Genomic DNA, 23,053 nt, shown 5'->3' with positions numbered 1-23,053 from the left:
TGAAGCAGACTCCTTCCATTGCTCTCTAACTTATCCATTAATGAAAAAGACACTGCCGTAAGAGGGGTGTGTGATGAAATATGTCAAAATATAGACAAGCTGGGCTAAAATTAAACTGCATGTGTTGAGTTGAGTGAAACATGCTGTATTTTTATGCATCAGTATTTTTGTCATTTTTTCAGTAAAAAATATTTACAGATCTTAATACATTAAATTTAGCTAAGTAAAATTTGTTAGTTAATCAGTTTCTTATTCCACTGGCATCTTTTTTTTAAACATGAACCTAAAAAAAAATTGTTTATGATTAAAACTAGAATAATAATCATAATAATAACAATCAAAACGTTCTTCCATGTAACATCAAAAGTATATGTTTGAAGATTCTTTGTCATATTACGAAATTTTGTTTCTCAAAAAATTTCTTATTTTAAGTATATTTATATCATTTATTATAATATAATATGAATATGTTGAATACATTTAGCTGAGAAGCAAAATTAGAATAATAGGTATTGAACTTATTCATTGGCATTTTTTTCTTGTTTTAACTTTCTTCCATGGAACACTAAAAGTACATTTTGGAATATTCTTTACAATAAGATGCATTTTCTTGAAAAGCAAAAATATCATAAACAGAATAAAGATATTTATATTTATTTCAATATTAATATTATTAATATATTAAATATATGAAAATTAGCGGAGAAGTAAAATTTGCACAATACATCTTAAATGTTCATTTTTCTTATGCCACGGGTTTTTTATTCTTGTTTTAAACAAAAACCTACCAAAATTGTATTTATGCTCAAAATCAATATTAACAACAACAAAAACAATAAAAATCTTCTTCTATGGAACACCAAATGTAATATTTAAATATTCTTTGTGCAATATTTTTGCTTCTCAAGAAATTGTATCTTATTTTTATGACATTATCTCTAATATACTAGACCAAAATACTGATTAAAAAATAAAATAAAATTCCCTGCAGTCAAAACATAAGACTCAAGACTTCTGTGACTCTTCATGTGAAACTAAAGTGATGTTTTGCTCCTACACTGGAGAAGTCATATACATATATATTTAATAATAAAAAAAGAAGGGAAAGAACTAAGAATACGCTGCACCTGGTTTTAAAGCTAACAGTTATGTGCAATGTGGTAACGGGAATGGTTACGCACACAGTGTAGCTTAATTTTAGCAGACTTGTTTTCTTTGTGTAAATCCACCCTGTGATCATAAACCATGTAAACCTCTCCCTTTACATCCTGAAATCACAGCAGTCCACCGAACGAAAACCATTCAGAACATATCTGCAGTAAATTACAGCCGTTTGCTACGCGTACAACGTGCGGATGAAATCGTAAACCGAGTCTGGAGAATACACAAAATACATTTTAAATGTACACTTAATCTCACTCTGCTGAGTTAAATAACACTTCCTCCGCTGACTTTTAAATTATTGTTGTCCAGTAAAAGTTCCCCTGCCTTTTCAAACATACCATTCCCTGCGTGAAATCACAGATCCATCCACGTGAGACACGTAGTCGCTGTCTGTGCCGTTGTCGTAGCACTCGTCCTGCAGGTAAGGGGAGCCGTTGTGTAGAGGTGGCCCGCTGGGGTTCACGTTATGATGGTTGTGGTGGTCGGAGTAATACGTGTCCTCTCTCTTAAGGCTGAGATTGTCACTCCAGGCCTCCATGTCTTTGTGGTCATTGGGATAATCGGGATAGATAATGTCTCCTTCTGGTTTGGGCTTCAAGTCCTGGCTGCCGTTGCCCGAGTCGCCTCCGTACACGTCGTGAAGCTCATGGGGTTGAAGTACATCCAGTTGAGACTCTTTTTGCATGTCTGATGGGCCGATGTACTGCTTGGTGTAGTAGTCTCCTCTGAATGTTCGGCGTTGACGCATGTAGAAAGCTCCCGCTAGTGCCATCAGCAACACCAGGATCAGGATCCCACCGACAGCACCGCCCACAATAGTGCCCAGACTGCTGTCCGGCGGAGAGGCCTGAGTCGGGGAGGTGAAGTGGGCACGCTGATTGATAGAAGCTGTGATGGTTAAGCTGGTGCCAGGCAGGATGGACTTGGTGGTGGTGGTGGTGGTGGTGGGGGCTGCAGTGGTCGGTGGCGGCTCTGAGAGGGCGAAATATGGACGAACGTTAAAATACAGACAAAGAAATAGAACATTAGAAAATTCTGGCCAGTACTGATAGGCTGCTATTAAATGTATACTGAGAAGCAGGGGCGATTGTAGGATTTTCATTTTAGGGGCGCTCAGCCCCCAATGAGGGTATGATTTAAAAAAAAAAAAAAAGTTAGTTTATGGTCTAATGCGCATTATTAACTAGTTTCATTCATTCATCCATTAACATGGATATGGCAGGGTTTTATAATCACTGAGGTACCAAATGCGAGGTATTTAGGGGGGTTCGGGGGCATGCTCCCCCGAGAAAATTTTGATTTCTCTGATCTACATATGTGCATTTTAAGATGTTTTGAAGGCCAAAAAAATTGGATAACAACAGCTTTAAAACCATGTGCAGGCAGCTGTTTATTTTCCACACCTCATCAGCATCACACTCTTTTTCTCTTTGTTTTTATCTTGCTCTGTCTTTTCCCTTCCTAAAGCTGAGCTTTGACTGATATAGGCTTTTCATTTTTGTCTGTCAGTGAAGAAAGTAAACATAGGGTCAACTGATAGGTTGATTCATGAATCATTTTCTCAGACAAAGCTACCAGGAAAGCTAGATAACTAAGTTTATTAAATTCATTCACAATATGTACACATTCATTATTGATCTAGGCCTAATACATGGCCGTAGACAGGGCTTTATAATCAAAGAGGTCATAAATTTGAGGTTGTTATGGGGTTAAACATTTTTATTTCTCTGATATGTGCATTTCAAGACGTTTGAAGGCCAAAAAAGGATAAGAAATAGATTTAAAACCTGCTTTCTCCTCATCTCCATCACTCTGTCTTTTTCTCTCAGTCTCCTGATCTTGCCCTGTCTCTTCCCCTCCTAAAGCTGAACTTTTTTAATTTACTGAAGGCTACAAATTGTATTATATTAATTCTCAACATGTACACATGCATTATTAATCTTGTGCCTATGAAAACGGCTTTGTTAATGTTTCTTGTCCCCTCACAATGACATAATTACACGTTATAGGCCTATTTTCAGCTCAAAATGGCGAAATTAGACAAAAGTTTATTAGTTTTCTAATTATTTTTGTCATTCGTTTAACATTTATGACCTAAAAAACTGTCAAATATAAAATGTTTAGTTTAGCTACTTACATCTTCTTAACTCGCACTTGACCGTAAACTGAAGCGTCAGTCGTGCTGCTAAAATTCGCGCTCAGCAGCTTCTGTGAACATAAAGCCCGCCTACTTTGATTTGATTGGTCATCTCAAATATTCTGACATTGACGAAAAGTGAAAGACCAATGAGGCTCAGATGAACAAACACACACACACACACGCGCGCCTCTGTTTCTGACCTGCGCTCTGCTTGGCGCTGCTGCGGATTGAAGATGAAGAACATTATTTAACCTTGTCAAAGACAAAAAATAAAAAAATTTTATTTCTTACTCCAAGTTTTAGGGGTGCTGAGCTCCTTTTTAGGGGTGCTGAAGCACCCCTAAAAAGGGGCTAGCCTCGCCCATGCTGAGAAGTAAAATTACTTTAAAAAAAAATAGGAATCATATAATAGATGTCAGAACAGATGCTGCTATTACACTGTACTGTACCATGTTTGGTTGTATTCTTCTTTTAATATTCTGTCTTAATTCTGTATGTTTTGGTTCTGTTGGTATTACATATTTATGGTTACATTTATAGTAAGTCAGCTGGATTGGCTGTATCTAGTTTCTTCAAAATTGTGTACTGTGTGTTTGACTCCTATTTAGAAAAAAATATAAAAACAAAAATAGGTTTATGCTTACAACACCAATTTTAAAATTATGTTCGGTACTCACAAGCTGATATTAAAACTTATATGATTTTCTCTGAATAGATAAATAAAACTCTAAAAACTAAAATGAATTACTTTAAATCTTAGGTATCACAACATCATAATGTACAGTATGAAAAATATTAAGTTTTTAAGACTACGATATTCAGTTTGAGATTTTTTAAAGATTACATTTATTTGTATTCTGAAATTATGTTGTAAAATCCAATTTAACTAAATAGATGACAACAAAACCAAGATAAATGTAAAAATAAGGGAAATATATCCAATATCAACCAATATGATAACAAATCTCTGTTAGGTCCAAGGAAAAGGTGCTTTAGAGGAAGGTGGTGATTTAAAGGTTATCTTTCAAGATAAAAGGACAGAACTTGCAATCACAAAGAGGAAAAACAAAATCCTGCTGATGTAACGGCAGGTTCAGGCACCAAAGGGCACAGTCATTTGGATTTGGAGGCCTGTGAAGATACTGTAAGAATGAACAAGATTTAAAGACTGGTACATCAAGATTTTCTAGGGACATTAAAAAGGGAGTGGATGTTAAAAATATTGCTCTTTTGGCTGGTATAAACGTGGAACTATTTGGTGTTTCGTTTCCATTTCCTGTATGGGACGTCAACTAGGGACAACATTCATTTTAAGAAAGTCACTAGAAACTTCTTCAAAAAACAGGAGCCCAGTTCCTGATTTTCCCTATATCATTTAGTTTTTCTTTGTCCTTCCGACATCCATGTTTGTGCACCACTGCAGACGAAAACCTGCCACAATATTTGGATTATGACTTCACCACAAGAGCTACATCAGGGATGGGCAACTTCGGTCCAGGAGAGTTTAGCTCCCTAATCAAACACACACGAACCAGCTAATCAAGGGCTTCAGGATTAGTAGAAAGCTACAGGCAGGTGAGTTTTTATCAGGGTTGGAGCTAAACTCTGCAGGAAAGTTACCCATCCCTGAGCTACATGATAAGGTTTCCTAATGTTTTGCTGCCTGAGGAAGAGCCAAATATGTGGTAAAAAGCACAGTGGCATATATTGGATTGAACTGAAACTGCTGCGAGTTTGATCCAACTTTATTTACGTCATTGCTGAAACCTCACAGGCCAAATGTAGACCCCTCTGGCACATTCTAACAGCTTTTTTCTTTCCTTCTTTCCTTTAAATGGTATTTTCAAGAGATTCAGGAGTTTGCCTATTCAATAACAGGAAATACAGACTGACTCAATGAACACACACTATGAAACAACACAATGTCAAACACAGTTTTGTCAGGTTTTCCAAAAGCTGGTCCAGAATTACCAGGATGCACTGCAACAGTTTAGTGAAAAAATAAATCCAAGAAGGTAGACAAAGTGAAAGAAATCAATCAAAAACTCAGCCCGATCTCATCCCAAGGCGTCATATACTGACGCTTTTGACATTTCGTCTACATCCAACGCACATGGCACCCTTTAGCGTCAATATGAGACGCAGATAGATATGGGCCAGAAGGCGCCTCCTAGCGGTCTAACCATAACCCTACCCCAGACCTAAACCTACCCATAACCGAACAAAGCTCTGTGCGTGTCATATTGACGCTAAAGGGTGCCATGTGCGTTGGATGTAGACGAAATATCAAAAGCGTCAGTATACGACGCCCTAGGATGAGAATGCGTTGAAAAACTATGTGCAGCAGGGATGATAATTTTATAAGCCAACCTGGAAGTTAGCATCACCTTAGTTCCCGTACAAAAACCCAATAGGATTTTTTCATTGGCTTTTCGATTATTGCAGAAAGTAAGTTGTGTGACCCAACAAAAGTTTATGTTCTTACATGTTTTGTTCATCAAGATAATTTTCACAAATGATCACAACTTTTATACATTTTTAAGTAAAAGCTTTTAGTTAGAATATTTGCAAGATCACAAGAGTCCCAATGGTGAACTGGATGTGCAAAAATGCGTATTTCTGGGTTTTAAAAACTGATTCCTGTAGCACTCTATTATTCAGTGAAATCATACATTTATTTTAACCATTTTATTTGTGTACTAACTTAAAGAGTTAGTTCACCCAAAAATTAACACAAATTAAGATATTTTTGATTAAATCTGAGAGCTGTCTCACTCCTTCTATGGGATCGAAACTTGCTGGTCCAGAAACGTTAGTAAAGACATCGTTAAAATAGTCCAAGTGACTACAGTGGCTCAACCATAAGTTTATCGAGCGACGAGAATACTTTTTGTGCGCAAAACCCCCCCCCAAAATAACGACTTCATTCAACTATTCATTTTCTTCTGTGTGGGCCTCTGACGTGAGTACATGCACGAGAACTGAGAAGATGACGCAGTCTCAATTGAGACGCGGTCTCGATGTAGTGTTTAAAATGGTTCTAAAGTATGCATTTCCTAGATGTCCGAAACGTGAGAAACCAATGAGAAAACGTAAAAGTGCCTTACCAATGCCGCAAAATGAATGGCTTACCTTTCACACTTTCCCATCAAATGATCGTGAGCGTCATCTTCTCAGTTCTCACGTATGTGTCGTGGCGCTCTCGTGAACTCATTCAGAGGCCCACACGGAAGAAGATTAATAGTTGAATAAAGTCGTTATTTATTTATTTTTCGCGCACAAAAAGTATTCTAAACGCTTGATAAACTTAAGGTTGAGCCACTGTAGTCACTTAGACTATTTTAACGATGTCTTTACTAACTTTTCTGATCCGGCAGATGAAATTACCTAGCAGCCTATGAAGGAGTGAGACAGCTCTCAGATTTCATCAAAAATATCTTAATTTGTGTTCCGAAGATGAACGAAAGTCTTAGGGGATTGGAACAACACGAGGGTGAGTAATTACTGACAGAATTTTCATTTTTGGGTGAACTATCCCTTTAACATTTTAATCGCAAGCTAAATATCAATTGAGTCAATTCTTTCATGCACTATGGAGAACTATGTGTGTGGTGCACATAAAAACAGTGTCTGTCAACCTCGTCATTTTTATCCAGCTTTACCGAGTCAGCAACTTGGTCTCTTGTTTATGCCTCAATGCCTCCCTTGAGTAAATAACTGTGTGGTTAACTATGAATGGTGTGTATTTCAAGAGGGAAGAGTAAATGTCAGGATATAATTTATCACCCAGTGATCCATCCTCAAACTTCATTCCCTCATGGACTAAACATCATCACTTGTATGTGTGGAGTTGAAAGGTTACAAGAAATTCTCACCTAGTACCAAGAAGCGCACATCCTGAAAGTTCTGCCCAACATCATTCTGAACTTCACACCTGTATTGTCCAGAGTCACTCGACTTTAAAGGACGAGTAAACAGTAGGCTGCCATTAGATGTGTCCACACCTGCAGGCATTGGTGCGTCCAGCCTGCGGAGTGACAAAAGACAGATTATCAGTTTAGAGCTTGTTGACAAGAAGTTTTGCAGAAGGAAGTCACCCTGAAGCAACCTTTGAAGGCCCTGAAAGAACTTGTGTATCATTATTTAGAACGAAATCAGACCAAAACAAAGTTTGCCAACAGTTTTCCAGAGCATACTTTCTGAAAAGTTCGCTCTGACTTGAAAACACCTTCGAACTACCCTTGGTCTGTGGCGATTTAGTAATAGGTAGGTGTGGCTCTAAGGCTCTACCTTCTTTGACATGGAAATCTTCTCTGGCTCATTTCTTCTGTTCAGTCTGTCGAGGTCAGTCACGAGTAAAAACATGAATGAACTGGAGAGCTTCTTTATAGTGGGAATTAGTTGTAATTCTAGATGATAGAGACACTGACACGTTTTTTGTATAAAGTGCTATTTAAATAAATGGAACACGACACCGCTGTCATTTTTGTTGTGTGTTCATTTTGATATGTAGAGGAAAGCATGTAGCATATATTTTACATATTCATCAAAATGTCATTCTCAGCAGCGTGGGCTGTTCACTAATAGTATACTTAACAGTATTTCGAACTTCTCTTTCCCCCTAAGCAAAATGCAACAAATAACATTGCCGTGAACTTATCGGGTCCTTTATTCTCATCTACAACCATAGCTCGATTTTACCATTGAATTGACATGTCTAATAAGATTATAATGTAGTGTAGATGAGAGCACAGACCTGGTCCAGAGGTACAACAGAGCAGGTGGGTTGGCACTGGCTCTACAATCCAGCCGTACATTTTTTTGTCCCACGTACCATACGTCCTCCTGGCCCATCACAGTAATATCTGGAGCAACTGTAACATAATTTAAATAGTTGTTTATTAAAAATTCAGTGTTGCATAAAATTAAAAGGCAGAACATGAATATCACCTTGCCATAAAATATATAGTGCTTAGCAAAATTGAAATCCTTTTAAATCCTTTAAATCCCTGCCTTCCACAGAACAACAAAAGAGGATCTTTTATAAGGCTGGTTATTGACACATATTTCTTCTTGATTCGATTTTGATTCGATTCAATTCCTATATATCAGGTGCAATGCATGTCAATTTTTTTAAAGGGTTAGTTCACTCAAAAAAGAAAAAAAAGTCATTGTTTAGTCACCCTCATGTCGTTCCAAACACCTAAGACTTTTGTTCATCTTCGAAACAAGTGAGAAACTCTGAGAGATTTCTGTCCCTCCACTGACAGTCTACACAACTACCACTTTACGGTTTAGTCCAATTTTTTTGAAGAGACTCTTTATATGAACAGATTGAATTTAGGATTTTATTCACATATAAACACTGATCAGCAAACATGAACAGAAGCTCAACCGAACCTGCTTGACACACGAGAACAAACCTCATTGGTTCTTGCTGAAGCTCAAACGTGCTGCGTAACACGAGAATGAACCTCATTGGTTCTTGCTGAAGCTCAAACGCGCTGCGTAACACGAGAATGAACCTCATTGGTTCTTGCTGAAGTTCAAACGTGCTGCGTAACACGAGAATGAACCTCATTGGTTCTTGCTGAAGTTCAAACGTGCTGCGTAACACGAGAATGAACCTCATTGGTTCTTGCTGAAGCTCAAACGTGCTGCGTAACACGAGAATGAACCTCATTGGTTCTTGCTGAAGCTCAAACGTGCTGCGTAACACGAGAATGAACCTCATTGGTTCTTGCTGAAGTTCAAACGTGCTGCGTAACACGAGAATCAGTGGTGTAGTCTACGTGATACGCAGGTATACGCCGTATACCCACTAGAAAAGGCCAAGGATTTGCGTATACCCACTTAAAAAAGCGTGAGGATACGTATCAACTTCGTTTTGTGTCAGAACTTTCACACTTTCATTCATAAATTCAACCTGTCTGTGTTTGCGAAGCGACGGATCGAATCGCGGAATCCAGTCACGAAACGTCATGGAATTTGGCTATTTTTGAATGAATAAATCAGGGCTGTACAATGAATCAAATCTCGATATGGACTAGTGTCTATGAATATTAAAGCTAAAAGAGACTGCAGTTGTTCTACGCGTCTCTGGGAATGAGCGCTCAATGTGTGCTCCACTAACTGTTACACACACACACACACACACACACACACAGAAGCACGCGTGACTCACGCTCGTGGTGTTTTCAGCGTTTCACTGTATTGAGACATGATGTAGGCTACACATGTGCATTTCATCGCAGAGCTGTGATGAGTAACTTGACGAGAATTTCACCATTTCACTTGATAAAACTATCGTCATTCATTCGTTTCATACACACAGAAACTGTCTTTACGACAACCTGTCAAAATAAAAGTTCGGTATAACTTGAAGAAATTATACCAGAAATATATTACTATTGCACAGTAAAGTATACTTCAGGCCTAATAATAATAATAATAATAATAATAGTTTATTAAAACACACAGAAACTTAAATGCCTACAACCCACCAAAATAAAAGTTCGGTCTAACTCAAATAAATTAGAAAGAAATTGTGTTTTAAAGTAACACCATTTTTTTTTTTTTTTTTTGAGTGGGGGGGGGGGGGGGGGATTTTGGATATTACAGTATACTCACTACAAAAAACTAGACTACACCACTGACGAGAATGAACCTCATTGGTTCTTGCTGAAGCTCAAACGTGCTGCGTAACACGAGAATGAACCTCACTGGTTCTTGCTGAAGCTCAAACGCGCTGCGTAACACGAGAATGAACCTCATTGGTTCTTGCTGAAGCTCAAACGCGCTGCGTAACACAAGAATGAACCTCATTGGTTCTTGCTGAAGCTCAAACGTGCTGCGTAACACGAGAATGAACCTCACTGGTTCTTGCTGAAGCTCAAACGCGCTGCGTAACACGAGAATGAACCTCATTGGTTCTTGCTGAAGCTCAAACGCGCTGCGTAACACAAGAATGAACCTCATTGGTTCTTGCTGAAGCTCAAACGCGCTGCGTAACACAAGAATGAACCTCATTGGTTCTTGCTGAAGCTCAAACGCGCTGCGTAACACGAGAATGAACCTCATTGGTTCTTGCTGAAGTTCAAACGAGCTGCGTAACACAAGAATGAACCTCATTGGTTCTCTTCTCGCACTTCAAGCAAGCAAGCATAAGCTTCCATTTACCATATCTTATGTGTGCCTTGATGAATGTTTATAAGTGAATAAAAGCCTAAATGAAATCTGTTCATCATATAAAGTGATCGTGTATCTTCAGAAAATTTTGACTAAACCACTCAATTCATATGGATTAGTGAATCTCTTTATGAATTTTTTGAAGCGTCAAAGTGGTAGTTGTGTGGACTGTCAATGGAGGGACAGAAATCTCAGATTTCATTAAAATGTCTTCATTTGTATTTCGAAGATGAACGAAAATCGTATGGGTTTGGAACGACATGACGGTGAGTAAATTACAGAACTTTTAAGGAAAAATATAATGCTGTAAACTATACAGGAAACCCCAAGTTGGCCCATTACTACAATATTAAAGGTTAAAATGAACAATAAACTTTGTTTTCTGTAGGATTTTTTTATTTCCAAGCAATAAAACTATAAAATTATTTTAATGAGACATTAAAATTGAGCATGACACCATTCTCACGCTTTGGACTTGAGTCCCAGAAACAGCAAGGGGAGACGTGATTGGCTAACTCAATTACACAAAACCTCAGGACACCGAGGCTTAGCTGTGGCAAAGAAAATAAACTGACGTGTAATATTGAGAGAAGATTCAAGAGTGAAACAGTCAGAGAGCCTTGAGATTCACCCCAGCAGTCTATATAACACCAACATGATCAAATTCATATCAACATGGGCAGTGTTATACTTTCTTTCTTACTGAACAATGTAAACCACAGTTGCACATTTAAACACTACATTGCAAATAAATTAATTATCTAAATAAGACATTTTCATCTTTTTAAGTAAAATACTGAATATAAACATTTTTAAAATGTAAAAGATTTACTTGAAGATGTTAAGACTTATATTATATTAAGAAAATATATCTTACATTAAATTTTGATTTCTTAACACAATTTCAAATTGTTTCGCTCTTATTTTAAGCATAGATATCACCATATTTATGTAAGATTTATGTTTTGAACAAGACTTACTATCTTAAAATTTTGCTTCAAGTAAATATATTGTGTTATAATGATATATATTGTTACTGGAAATCTAAATTTTGCATGGTCAGCTCTGTCTATGATTAAACCATTAGTATTAATACATGTATGAGGTTGTAAAGCTCAAAAGTAGTTTTCTCACTTTCAAACACTTTGGAAGGCAATTTGTGATTTATTAAGTACTAAAGCGTCTCTCTGTCAGTATGAACTCTCCCTCTTGTATTTCCGTTCCTGTTGCTGCCCTTGCTGTGCTCAGATCAATATTTCATAAAGCGCCTCCATTAAGCTGCACGCTGTTCGAACAGACAGCAGCCAACAGTTTAAGATGCCAAAGGAAAGCGCATTGAGAATTAAGGCGTTAAAATAACTCCTATATTGAGAGTGGCAAAAGTGAGCTATCAGTGCTCATTGTAACATACAGAAAACCCATGGAACTCTTGAAATACAAAACAGGAGGAATGTGAGAACGTCAATAAAAGCTATTCACACTCACAAAACACATTGAGCTTGTAGGGAATGCGGAAATCTTTAGATAGGGCAGGGTGACGAACAACGCAGCTGAGAGAACGGCCAAATGCATCCCGGGTGGGGGCCAAGATGTAGTGTACTAAAGTGGTGGTAGTGCCTTCAGGCTCCTCCTGCGAGGCGACTGATGTCTGACCCGGTAGGTCTGATTCCCAGGACACCTTTGCCGCTGGGCGACCCCTTTCAGCTGTACATGTCGCCACCAGTGTTTCACCATCTCCAGCCAGCAGAGACAAGGAGCCAGGAGACACATAGACCTTTGGCTCCACTAAAGGGAAAAAAAGAGAAAGAAATGAAACAAAACTGAACAGTAAACTCTAAACTAAACTTTCACCACATTTAAAAAACTGTTTAACTGTTTAGATTTTTTTTTTTAAACATATTTGAATATATAATGCATATTATTTGATAAAAACTGTTGTTCTACTTTTTACATATTGGTGAGAATTAAACTAAATATATTTATTTTTATAAATACGCTAGCATTAAAATGTTGAGGTCAGTAAGATAAAAAAAAAAAAACGAATACTTTTATTAAGCAAGGACAAATGAAATTAATTAAAATTGACAGTGAATACCTTTATAATTTTACGAAATATTTTATTTCAAATGCCATTCTTTTGAAGGTTTCCATAAAAATATTAAGCATCACAACGGTCTTCAACATTGATAATAAGAAATGTTTCTTGAGCAGCAAATCAGCATATTAGAATGATTTCTGAAGGATCATGTGACACTGAAGACTGGAGTAATGATGCTGAAAATTCAGCTTTTTATTCCCATCACAGGAATACATTACATATTTTAATATATTAATATATATTTAACATAACATAACATAACATAACATAACATAACATAACATAACATAACATAACATAAGTTATGCTGAAAATTCAACTTCGAATCACAGGAATAAATGATATTTAAAAATATGTTAAAATAGAAAACCGTTATTTTAAATTGTAATAATATTTCACAATATTACTGTTTATACTGTACTTTTGATTATAATACATAAAACACACACACAAAAAAATCTTACCAACCCTAAACTTTTGAATGGTAATGTATAGAAAATACATTTGAAAGAAAATTAAATGAATACATTTTTGAATTATTTATTACAGACCTTGACTACAAGATTACTCTAAATGCACGTCTCAAGAAAACAAGAAATAAATAAATAATACAAATATGAAAGGGTCAGGAAGAACTGTTCAAAATGTGTTATTGCTATTGAATCTACGGGATGATATACAACAAGATGAATAAATAAGGAAGGGGGAAAAAGTCATGTAAAGGGTGGAAAGAGGCCTTTGTACAGTCAGAATTGATTGATTACCCCAACCCCACAAATTCACATTAAAAATAGATGATCTAAAATTACTGAGTAGAAGTACCACAACATCACTGAGTGCATCTGAGTGGCTTCTGTCTCTACAGATAAGTGGCATATTAGTGTCTTAATATTACTGAGAGAGTCTACATGGATTTACAGAGAACAAAAGGATATACACATTGGTGTATTACAGCAGAATCAATCATTGTGAAATGTTTTGCTGCCATGATTTGTTCAGCTGCCCTGTGCAATAAAACCCCACACTTGTTGAATTAAAACAACTGACTCAATTTCAACTATTTTTATTTCTGAACAAATAAATAAAAACATTAGACCATCACTCACCTCAAAGGTTGCATTCACACTACAAGACAGTGTCCAATTTCAATTTTCTGCTCAACTCGTTTTTTGTTGTTGTTGTTGTTTTTAGGATGTTTACAGGACCTTATAAATGTGGCCCATATAACTGGTCTAGCAACACACATGCATATAACACCTTACTCTGGTATGTTTATAAGGTACATATCATACACTGTTCATTATTACATGAAATTAGAAGATCTTATAGTCTTATTTAAATGCATCAAGATTACCATTGCCAACTGTGACATGCTCTTTAAAATAATCATAATAACTATATACTGCAAATTTGTGATTTTTTTAAACTGATACATATATACATTTCTGTTTTATTTTATATAGTAAACATTTTTTAAAAATACAATTATTTTGTTATTGACAAGTGATAATAATCACAACAGATTTGAATAACTATATATTAATAAACGTATAAACCACAATATTATATTGAATCATGACGCAATATTGACATTATAATGCATTTATAGGTCTTTGAGTGAGTCTCACCATTAATGGATGCAGAAATCATACGGCATACAAATCTGACACATTTTTGATTTACAGTATTTCCACATACACTACTGTTCAAAAGTTTGGGCTCTGCAAGTTTTTTTAATGTTTTGTATAAAAATACAGAAAAAAACAGTAATATTGTGAAAAATTATAACAATTTAAAGTACTTTTTTTATATATTTGAAATATTTTTCTAAAATGTAATTTATTCCTGTGATGCAAAGCTGAATTTTCAGCATCATTACTCCAGTCTTCAGTGTCACATGACCCTTCAGAAATCATTCTAATATGCTGATTTGATCCTTAAGAAACATTTATAATTTTTATCAATGTTGAAAACAGTGCTGCTCAATATTTTTGTGGAAACCATGATACAGTGCCAAGTTCAAATGAACAGCATCTATTTTAAATAGAAACCTTTTGTAACATTATAAATAACTTTTTACAATTGAATGTATCCTTGCTGAATAAAATTATTAAAGTGTAAAAATCTGTGTACTAAATGAAAATCGGCACAAAATCGTTCAGATACAATGTGATTTTTGCTGTTTGAGATTTGAGCCACAGTGTTGTGAACGCAGCCTTAATATCCTATATTAATAAAAACGTATAAATCCAATTTTCATTTGTCCTTTTCCCTCTTTCCTTTCTCCATACTCTCTCTAGAGAATTGCAACAGCTGTGGTCTTAAGAAACAGTTTACCATGTGGACCAGGAACGCCAACTTAATCCTTCACGCAAGGCCGTCTGCTCCACACACCTGTTCTACTCTGTTTACAGGCCGCTCCTGTATACAAGAAATCGAAATAACCCCAGGGACCCCAATGCTAAATATAGCCCTGCGGCACCTGAACGGGGGGGAACCACAGTGCATCACTGAACGCTGACATCTGAGTGCCAAGATCAGACCCACCCTGCATTCATCCAACCTGAACCCTATGCCATCTGCATCACACTGGAGCTCTGCTGACTCAGAGCTTGCAGGGGCATCTTGGCAACTCATTCACACCCAACCCTCCTGATAGAAGAAATAAAGAGCCAGCTGATCTGATGGTGCGGGTTGTGGGAGGGCGAAGGCCCTGGAGAGGGCCAGGGTATTGATTTATCATCAAACAGGGCAGGATTTAGGGCTGGGTCACTGTCGCCTACATAAATCCAGACCCAAAACATTCCTGTTCTGGGATGCAGACCACGGCTGTCGCCAAAACCGCTGTTCCTCAAACAATTTCTGTCATTATAATGGACTGCAAGTGAAAGCAAAATAATTATGTTAAAAAAGAGGAAGAGAATGAATTGTGGGTACAAATTACACCACTTAGCTTGCGTGCAACATCTGATGTGTTTTATTGTAAAAATTCACACGGTTACTGAGAATTCCAGCAATGACTCATCACTGTTAAATTTACAGGAATAGGAATGGCGGCTTTAAGCTTGTGTGCAAAAACACACAAGCTCGAAGCAGCTGATTGGCCACCGACTTTTATAGTTTTAGGGTTTTGAGTCAATTTCTCCTTTTTCTTTGAAAATGCCACGGAAAAATACGGCGTTGCTATAACGTCTGAATCTGTAATGCCATTACAGACTGGATTGATAAAATTCTAACTTTTGGTTACCACTTACAATAAGGAAAAGATTAGCTTTGGTTTTTTTTATGTTTTGCAGGAACCCAGGAAATAAACAAGGAGAAAAAAAATTGGCGCCCCGCAATACAAAAATAGAACAGGGAATGTACTATCATGCCAGTGTGTGACAGATATTTTTGTCATCTCTGTGGCGTTTGACAACACTTCATTTCACTCAAGCAGAAAAGGGGCTGTTTGAAGGGTGTTTCCACCCCTTTCTATAATTACAATACACCAAAATAAGCCATTTCAACACAAGTTTCTAAATCATAACTTCCCTATAATCCCAGTCTTGTTTTCAATAGAGAATTTTTGGAATGGCAGTTAATTACTTTGAAGTGCCTTGCATAAATAATGCTTTGATATTGCTCATGCTTTTTTGTGCTTAAAACCAATAAACAAACTTTGGAAAAATAAATAAGGATGGATGGATGGATGGATGGATTTATGACACAACAAGCTATAGGGTTCAAGAGGATTTCTAATGTTTTTCCAAATGATTCACCTGAAAGAATTCACAACTAGATCACAAAGATGTCCTTACCCATAATGTCCACATTTGTAGATGCCTGCATGTTTCCAAGTTGGAAGGTGACCACTTTACAAGTGTAGGTCCCAATGTCGGCAAAACTCATGCCCTCCAGGACAATGGACACATCATGCATTGAAGGCTTGAGGAAGTGCACCCGTCTGCTGTACTCCTCAGCTATGGAGGTCCCGTACTGGGGGTTGAAGACGGCCAAAGTGACGGTGCCGGAGGGCAGCCGGCGTTCCCAGGAACTCTGGGTCAGGCTGAGGTCTGTGCTGACCTCCACCCTACAGGTCAAAGTAACGTTTTTCCCCAGCACTGCCGTCACCTGCTCAGGAACCACCACCTTGTTGGCCCACACACCTGGTGAGATACAGATCATCAGGAATAATGATACAGGAAATAAATCAACGAATAGATTGTTTTCTTTAGATTTTAAGATTTTTTTTTTTTGCATGTTATTTGTATTGCTGCCATCTTAAACAGGTCACACTTACAAAATAGATTTTTAATGATTCTTATCCTCCTGGTTATATAAAACCTTGTGTCCAAGCTTCCATTACTAACAAAAAAAATTCATGTTAGAACTAAAAACAGCTTGGGCCATTTCTGATAAACTAACAAGGAGGCAGCATGGTACAGTTCAACAGTTTAAAAAGCAAATTAATACTGAGTAACTTACATTTTAAACACAATATGTCTAGTTAATTTGTCTGTTTTTGTAAATAGTTCCAAACAAAGCCAAAGCCACAGCGTCTTCGAACAACACACAGCAGTAGTGTTTAGTTCCTGAACGAATCAAGAGTTTTTGAATGAATCTGTTGAATGATTCAGTGACTCGCGCACACTACACTTACTGGCGTAACTATGTAATTTGCAAAAAGAGTCATTGAAAAATCTCCACCACTAATTGAACGAATCAAGAGTTTTTGAATGAATCTGTTGAATGATTCAGTGACTCGCGCACACTACACTTACTGGCGTAACTATGTAATTTGCAAAAAGAGTCATTGAAAAATCTCCACCACTAATGCACAGACTGACAGTCTGTTTGGAACTAACACAGACTAGTGGAGGCAAGGCAAGATTATTTATATAGCACATTTCATACACAATGGTAATTCAATACGCTTTACATAGAAAAGGAATTAAAATAGTCATAAATTATAGAAGTAAATAGAAGTAAATAGAAGCATAAGAAGTAAAAATATCATGCATAAGAAAGAAAAATAACAATAAAAGTATAGAGTCTTGAATCATTAAATTTAGGGCACCCATGTCTGAGAAGTAGAGTCAGAGAACTTAGGTTCACAGGACACACTAGTAGCAACTCCCAGCTTCTTAGTGACCACACCGTCATCCTTTGATGGCTTCCAGTGCCCCTCCAACCCCTTAATGGAGTGCAGTGACACAAACAGTAAAAAGTTCCAGTGTTATATTGACACTCTTGATTCGAGAACCGAAACTACTAACTGATGTATAAATAATGCAAAGCAGTTTAGAAGCATCTCACAGAAACCTTTTTATATTATACCGTGAATCAGTTTAAAATGTTATATGTGCTTAAACAGTTCCATCTGTCTAATCTTGCTGACATCACTTCCATCAGAAGAACCTTTGAAAGGTCATAACTGAAGTACAGTAGTGGGAGATCCAGTAAGGCAGATAATGAGGGCTTGTGTTTTCCCCAGCCTTAATTACGCCCCATGCGGGAGGCCTTCCTTCTCAACTGCGGCAGACTGAGAGTGCTGTGCCACACAGCCCGTGCTTCACATTCATAATGAGCACCATACAGACCCCCGCGTCACGCTGCGGGACGCTCCGACTGTCCTCTCAGTTAACCGTCTGAGCACCTTGCCAAATAAAAGCCACTGGAACAAGATGAAAAACACCAACAGCCAATTTGGGAGTTCTTTTACTGTTTAATGGGTCTCTTTAATCTGCATCTGTGCCCTTTGCATGTTTACTTGAACACACCAGAGTTATTTGCTGATACATGTAAACATGATATTCTGGTGAGCTGGCAGTTAACGTTACAATGGCTGAGATTGATTAAAAAAAGATGTTTTGGAAAGAGGAGAACATCAGGAATGAGCGCAATCGTACTAATTCGTGAAAGTGAACCACTATTGATGATGTATGATTCAATAAATCTGAGTGTTCTCACTCACTTTCCTGACATGCATGACTGATGCACTGCAAGCAGAGAGGACATATCTCGTTTCTGCTTTTGCAGTACATTTGCAGCAGATAGGAGCAAGTGCTGACGCTTTGAAAACAAAACCAAAAGTTCAAAAACCAAAATATAATAGTGAGATGAGCAATGCTATTTGTACCCAAATAATACAATGTGAACACAATCCATCAGGGGGAGGGGGGGCAATCGAACTCGGGTTCAGACCAGACAATCGAACCAAGTGTGAAACCCTTAAATGTTGGCAAAATTCACATTCTTTTTTTCTTCTCAGTAAACACAGCAAAAATATTGATGACTCATACTGCATTGCAGTTTTTTTGTCCAATTATATGCCTCTACAAAAAATACCTTAAGTATATGTATACTATCTTTCAGAAGTTTGGGGTCGGTAAGATTTTTTTTTGTAAAAAAGTATTTTATGCTCACCAAAGCAGCATTTAATTGATTAAAAATGTAGTAAAAACTGTAACATGGTACATTTAAAAAAAAATCTATTTTAAGAAAAGAACAGTATTTACTTGAAATGTTTTGTAACAATGTAAAAGTCTTTAATGTCACTTAAAGCCGGGTGCACACTGTGCGATTTATAATAGTCCTTCACGATTGTTGCTTGTCAGACTGTGCGAACATGATCATCGCTGTAATCCATGTCACACTGTAAGATCTCAGTTTTCATTAATGTCAGACTGTACGACAGTCAAGACGCGTTAAAAACGGACACACGCAAGAAAACTTGTCCGGAGTTTTACATCATCAATCAATGACACGTTTGGTGATGTGAGCTGCATTACACTCGGGATTGAAATGGTGGCTACAAAGAAACCTCTAACGTTAATTTTGGTCAAGGCTTGTCTTGAAAAACAAAGACAATTTGACAGTCGTGGTAGGAGAAGTCACACTGCAGGACTGTGAGTCAAACAGGGGTGTAGTTTGTGGGGGGGTTAGGGGGGAGATAACCCCCCCAATATTTAAATCTATGCATTACAACCCCCCCAATATTTATACCATGATCACATGAAAAATATGCTGAATAATTTTTCAACCCCCCCAATGTTCAAACCAAATCTACGCCCTTGGAGTCAAATCTTCTGACACTGCCAGAATTAAGGTAAAATTTGATCGCAATGGTCATTAATCGGCTGTCGGTGAACATGTCGAACTAGCGATCAAAGACTTCAGATTTTAGCCAAGGTCGAGGAATCTTTTAGGATTTGCAAAAATTTGTCTCAGACGGCCAAATTGTGGCCAAAATCGCACAGTGTGATAAGATGAACTTATGGTTCTGCATTACTGATGTAATTCTTGTTTGCTTCGTGTAAACAGTGCTTTACAGATAGTTACACTTCCATTCCATGTGCTTCCCTAGTATCCTTGCACGGATATGAAGAAAAAGTTACCAGGCTTGTTGAAAGATCACAAAATTTTATCATTTTAAGAATGAAAGCCAATGGGGTCCAAAACAACATAGGATCTTTTGTGTTCCACAGAAGAGAGAAAGTCATGGAACAATATATAAGGGTGAGTGAATGATGACAGAAGTTTACATTTTGGGCGAACTATCCCTTTAACGGTCAATTCTGGTGAGTAAACAACAGCACACTGCAGCTTAGCCTCATTCAAGAAATCATGGTGTTCTGAAAACAAAACAAATGAACACGTTTCCATAAAGATCACTGGAAAACACAGAAAAATTATAGGTTACAGAATGAGAGCTGTGCAAAACATATTCCGAGAGAAACACAGAGCAGTGAAAATAAAAATCTCCTCAGTCATTAAAGCCCACAAATTGCTGCATTTCAGATGGAAAAATTGTTAATCGAGACACTAAGCTTTCCTCTTACGACGGTTAATGCTGCTTGTACAAATGACTGCTCTAAGAACTATTCATACCATCAAAACACAAGGTAAAACCTATGGTATTTATAATACATCGAATGGGTATACGAGACCATATCATAAAAAGTGGGTCTATGGAGGCACTAAATAGTGGCTGATATTTTGAAACCTTGGCAGCTGCATACTAGTGGTAAACCTCTGCTATTATATCTTGCCTGTATGGGTGCAGGCTCTCCCTCTGCCTGTTCCCCTACCCACCCTGTAATTGCGAGAATACCACCACACACACACACACACACACACAAAGACAGACAGGAGAGAGAGTGAGAGAGAGAGAGTGAGAGAGAGAGAGAGAGAGAGAGAGAGAGAGAGTGAGTGTGTGTGTGTGTGTGTGTGTGTGTGTGAGAAAGAGAGAGACAGAGTACACTGCAATCTAGCTGACTGCTTGAATATCAAATTTGCTGAGAGAAGAGGATCACCCATTTCAATTCACACTGGGATCGTTAAAGAGTCATTTACGTCAATCAGCAAACAGAGAGCAGGGTGCTGCACCCGTTTACCTGTAAGACCCAAGGGAGGACTCTTCTGTTAAAGGGATTTTTTACCCAAAAATTAAAAATCTGTCTTCATTTACTCACCCTCATTTCAATCATAACTGTTTGACTTTCTTCTGTGGAATATTTGTCCATACAATGAATCAGTGAGGTCCAATGATGATGACTTTCAAACCTTTCAAAACAGTTTAAACATTCTGTAAAACAACATATTTTGTGTTCCGCAGAAGAAAGAAAATTATACAGGTTTGGAACGACAAGAGGGAGAGTAAATGCAGGGCTGGACAATAAGGTCACTTGCCCGATTGAGTGCTGCATCACGGAAGGTGTTTTTAAGCCTTGCCAGTTTTGTGTGCGCACACATCCGAAGCGCACGCCCAAAAGCCACTTATCAGACAGCGTGCGAATGCTGAATTGAGCTCTCTTTTACATCTTCTTGCACTTGAATGGACATATTCACACAAAATTACCTTTAAAAATGCAGGTCAAGTTTACGAGTATCCTAGTAAACATATGCTGAATCCGAAATCGCCCCCTATAGCCTCAAATAGGGCGCTATTTGAAGGGACAGCCATTTGTGGTGGTGTCCGAAACCATAGTGGATGTTATTGAGTGCACTTATTCAATCCCGCATTGCACTGCAATAACGAGTGTACAACCGATGTACGTTCAGCGGCTGTCCGAATTTGCTCACTCATTTTTATTCACTCCTTCAAGTGAACAGTATTAGTGGACTAACTTAGGGAATAGTGAATGAGGGTTTAGGGAGCGATTTCGGATTCAGCCATAATCTGTTATTTCTTAAGTGCACAAAACGCATGTAACAGTATATTGGATGCATGCAGCTCTTAAAGTGAATGTTAATGTTAATCAAACAAAGAACAAAGAAAAAAATCACTCACTGCTCGTGACTGAATAACTTTTGTAACTTTATTTAATTTACACATTGAGGACTAAGCAGTGCTATTTTACTTTTTAATTATTCGTGCTCTCTACCTGAAAATTACTGTTACTAACATGAAAAGCACTGTTTATTTTAGTTTGATCTATTGTATTTGTGTTATTGTTCGTAATTTGATTATTTGTTATTATTGTATTACTGACAGTCTACTTGTCTTTAACAATACTTGAAATTTATATAAGTTAAGCTAGTAGTTTTTGGTGTCACCTTGGGTCAAAAACAAGGAAGACAATAACTATGACTATTTTATTTATTCATTACTTTGTGGCAAAAATTTGAGCCCAGAAATTATATTTTTTTGTGAACTGTCCCTTTAAAGGTACACTACTTGTACCTCTACTTGTAGACTCATCATATGCATAAACAGAGAGAAGTAGCTCCAGCTACAATGTTCTTCTGCAAGTTTTGTAGTTTTGTTTATTAACCACTAGAGAGCCAAACATAGTGTAGCTCTAAGTTCCAATGAATACTTAGTACCAGGGATGTGGAAAACTACATAGCTACATTCAGAACTTCAGGAAGCCATTTATAAATAGGGTCAGGAAATTTCACATATAACATGTCTTTTGTTCAAAAACTCCTGAACACAACAGAATAAAGCGGAAAATAGGGGTCTTGAGACGTACCTAATGGGACAGTCTTAAAAATGCAATGCTAATGGTGCAAGATGCTGAAATAAAAACAAAACAAGGTGAGACGAAACTGTCACAAATGTTTATATGTATATAAAGAACAACATTTAAAAAACAGAACAGACTGAATGCACACACAGCCCACTGACAGGTATTCAACAAATAAATAGACTATAAACTTTTATTACACAAAACAATAGTTAGTAATTTTATTAAAATTGACTGTGTGCATTTAAAGCACCATCACACTACTACTACTACTGTTACTGAAGTGCTTGCCTTGAGTCACAAAATTAATCATTTGAATATATGAATACTGCCAGTTTCAGTTTTTTAGATTTATCATAATTACAGCAGATATATGAGAAATATCCCTATCTATACCCATATAGGGGTTCCTGAATACTGTGTTGGACAACGAGGGACCTTAGTGTTTCTACAAACCAGAACAAAGACACCCAGCGACAAATAGTAATGAAGAGGAAATATTGGGTAAAA

At 37.2% G+C, this 23,053-nt stretch overlaps 1 protein-coding gene across 1 annotated transcript in view; it reads right to left on the bottom strand.

Moving 5' to 3' along the window:
• Positions 1-747: 747 nt before the first annotated feature.
• Positions 748-23,053, bottom strand: part of nectin3a (nectin cell adhesion molecule 3a) — a 36,837-nt gene continuing 14,531 nt past the window's right edge. The window contains exons 2-6 of the mRNA XM_084126134.1: positions 16,391-16,738; positions 11,978-12,277; positions 8,061-8,178; positions 7,180-7,331; positions 748-2,136 (exon numbers count right to left, since the gene is read on the bottom strand). Coding sequence (XP_083982260.1) covers positions 1,493-2,136; positions 7,180-7,331; positions 8,061-8,178; positions 11,978-12,277; positions 16,391-16,738 — 1,562 coding nt within the window. The 3' untranslated portion in view covers positions 748-1,492. The remainder of the gene's footprint in view (positions 2,137-7,179; positions 7,332-8,060; positions 8,179-11,977; positions 12,278-16,390; positions 16,739-23,053) is intronic.

This window comes from Abramis brama (assembly GCF_963993115.1).
Source record: "Abramis brama genome assembly, chromosome: 10".
Lineage (NCBI taxonomy): Eukaryota > Metazoa > Chordata > Actinopteri > Cypriniformes > Leuciscidae > Abramis > Abramis brama.
Note: the sequence above shows the minus strand (reverse complement) of the source record. Positions and strands in the feature narration are given on the sequence as shown.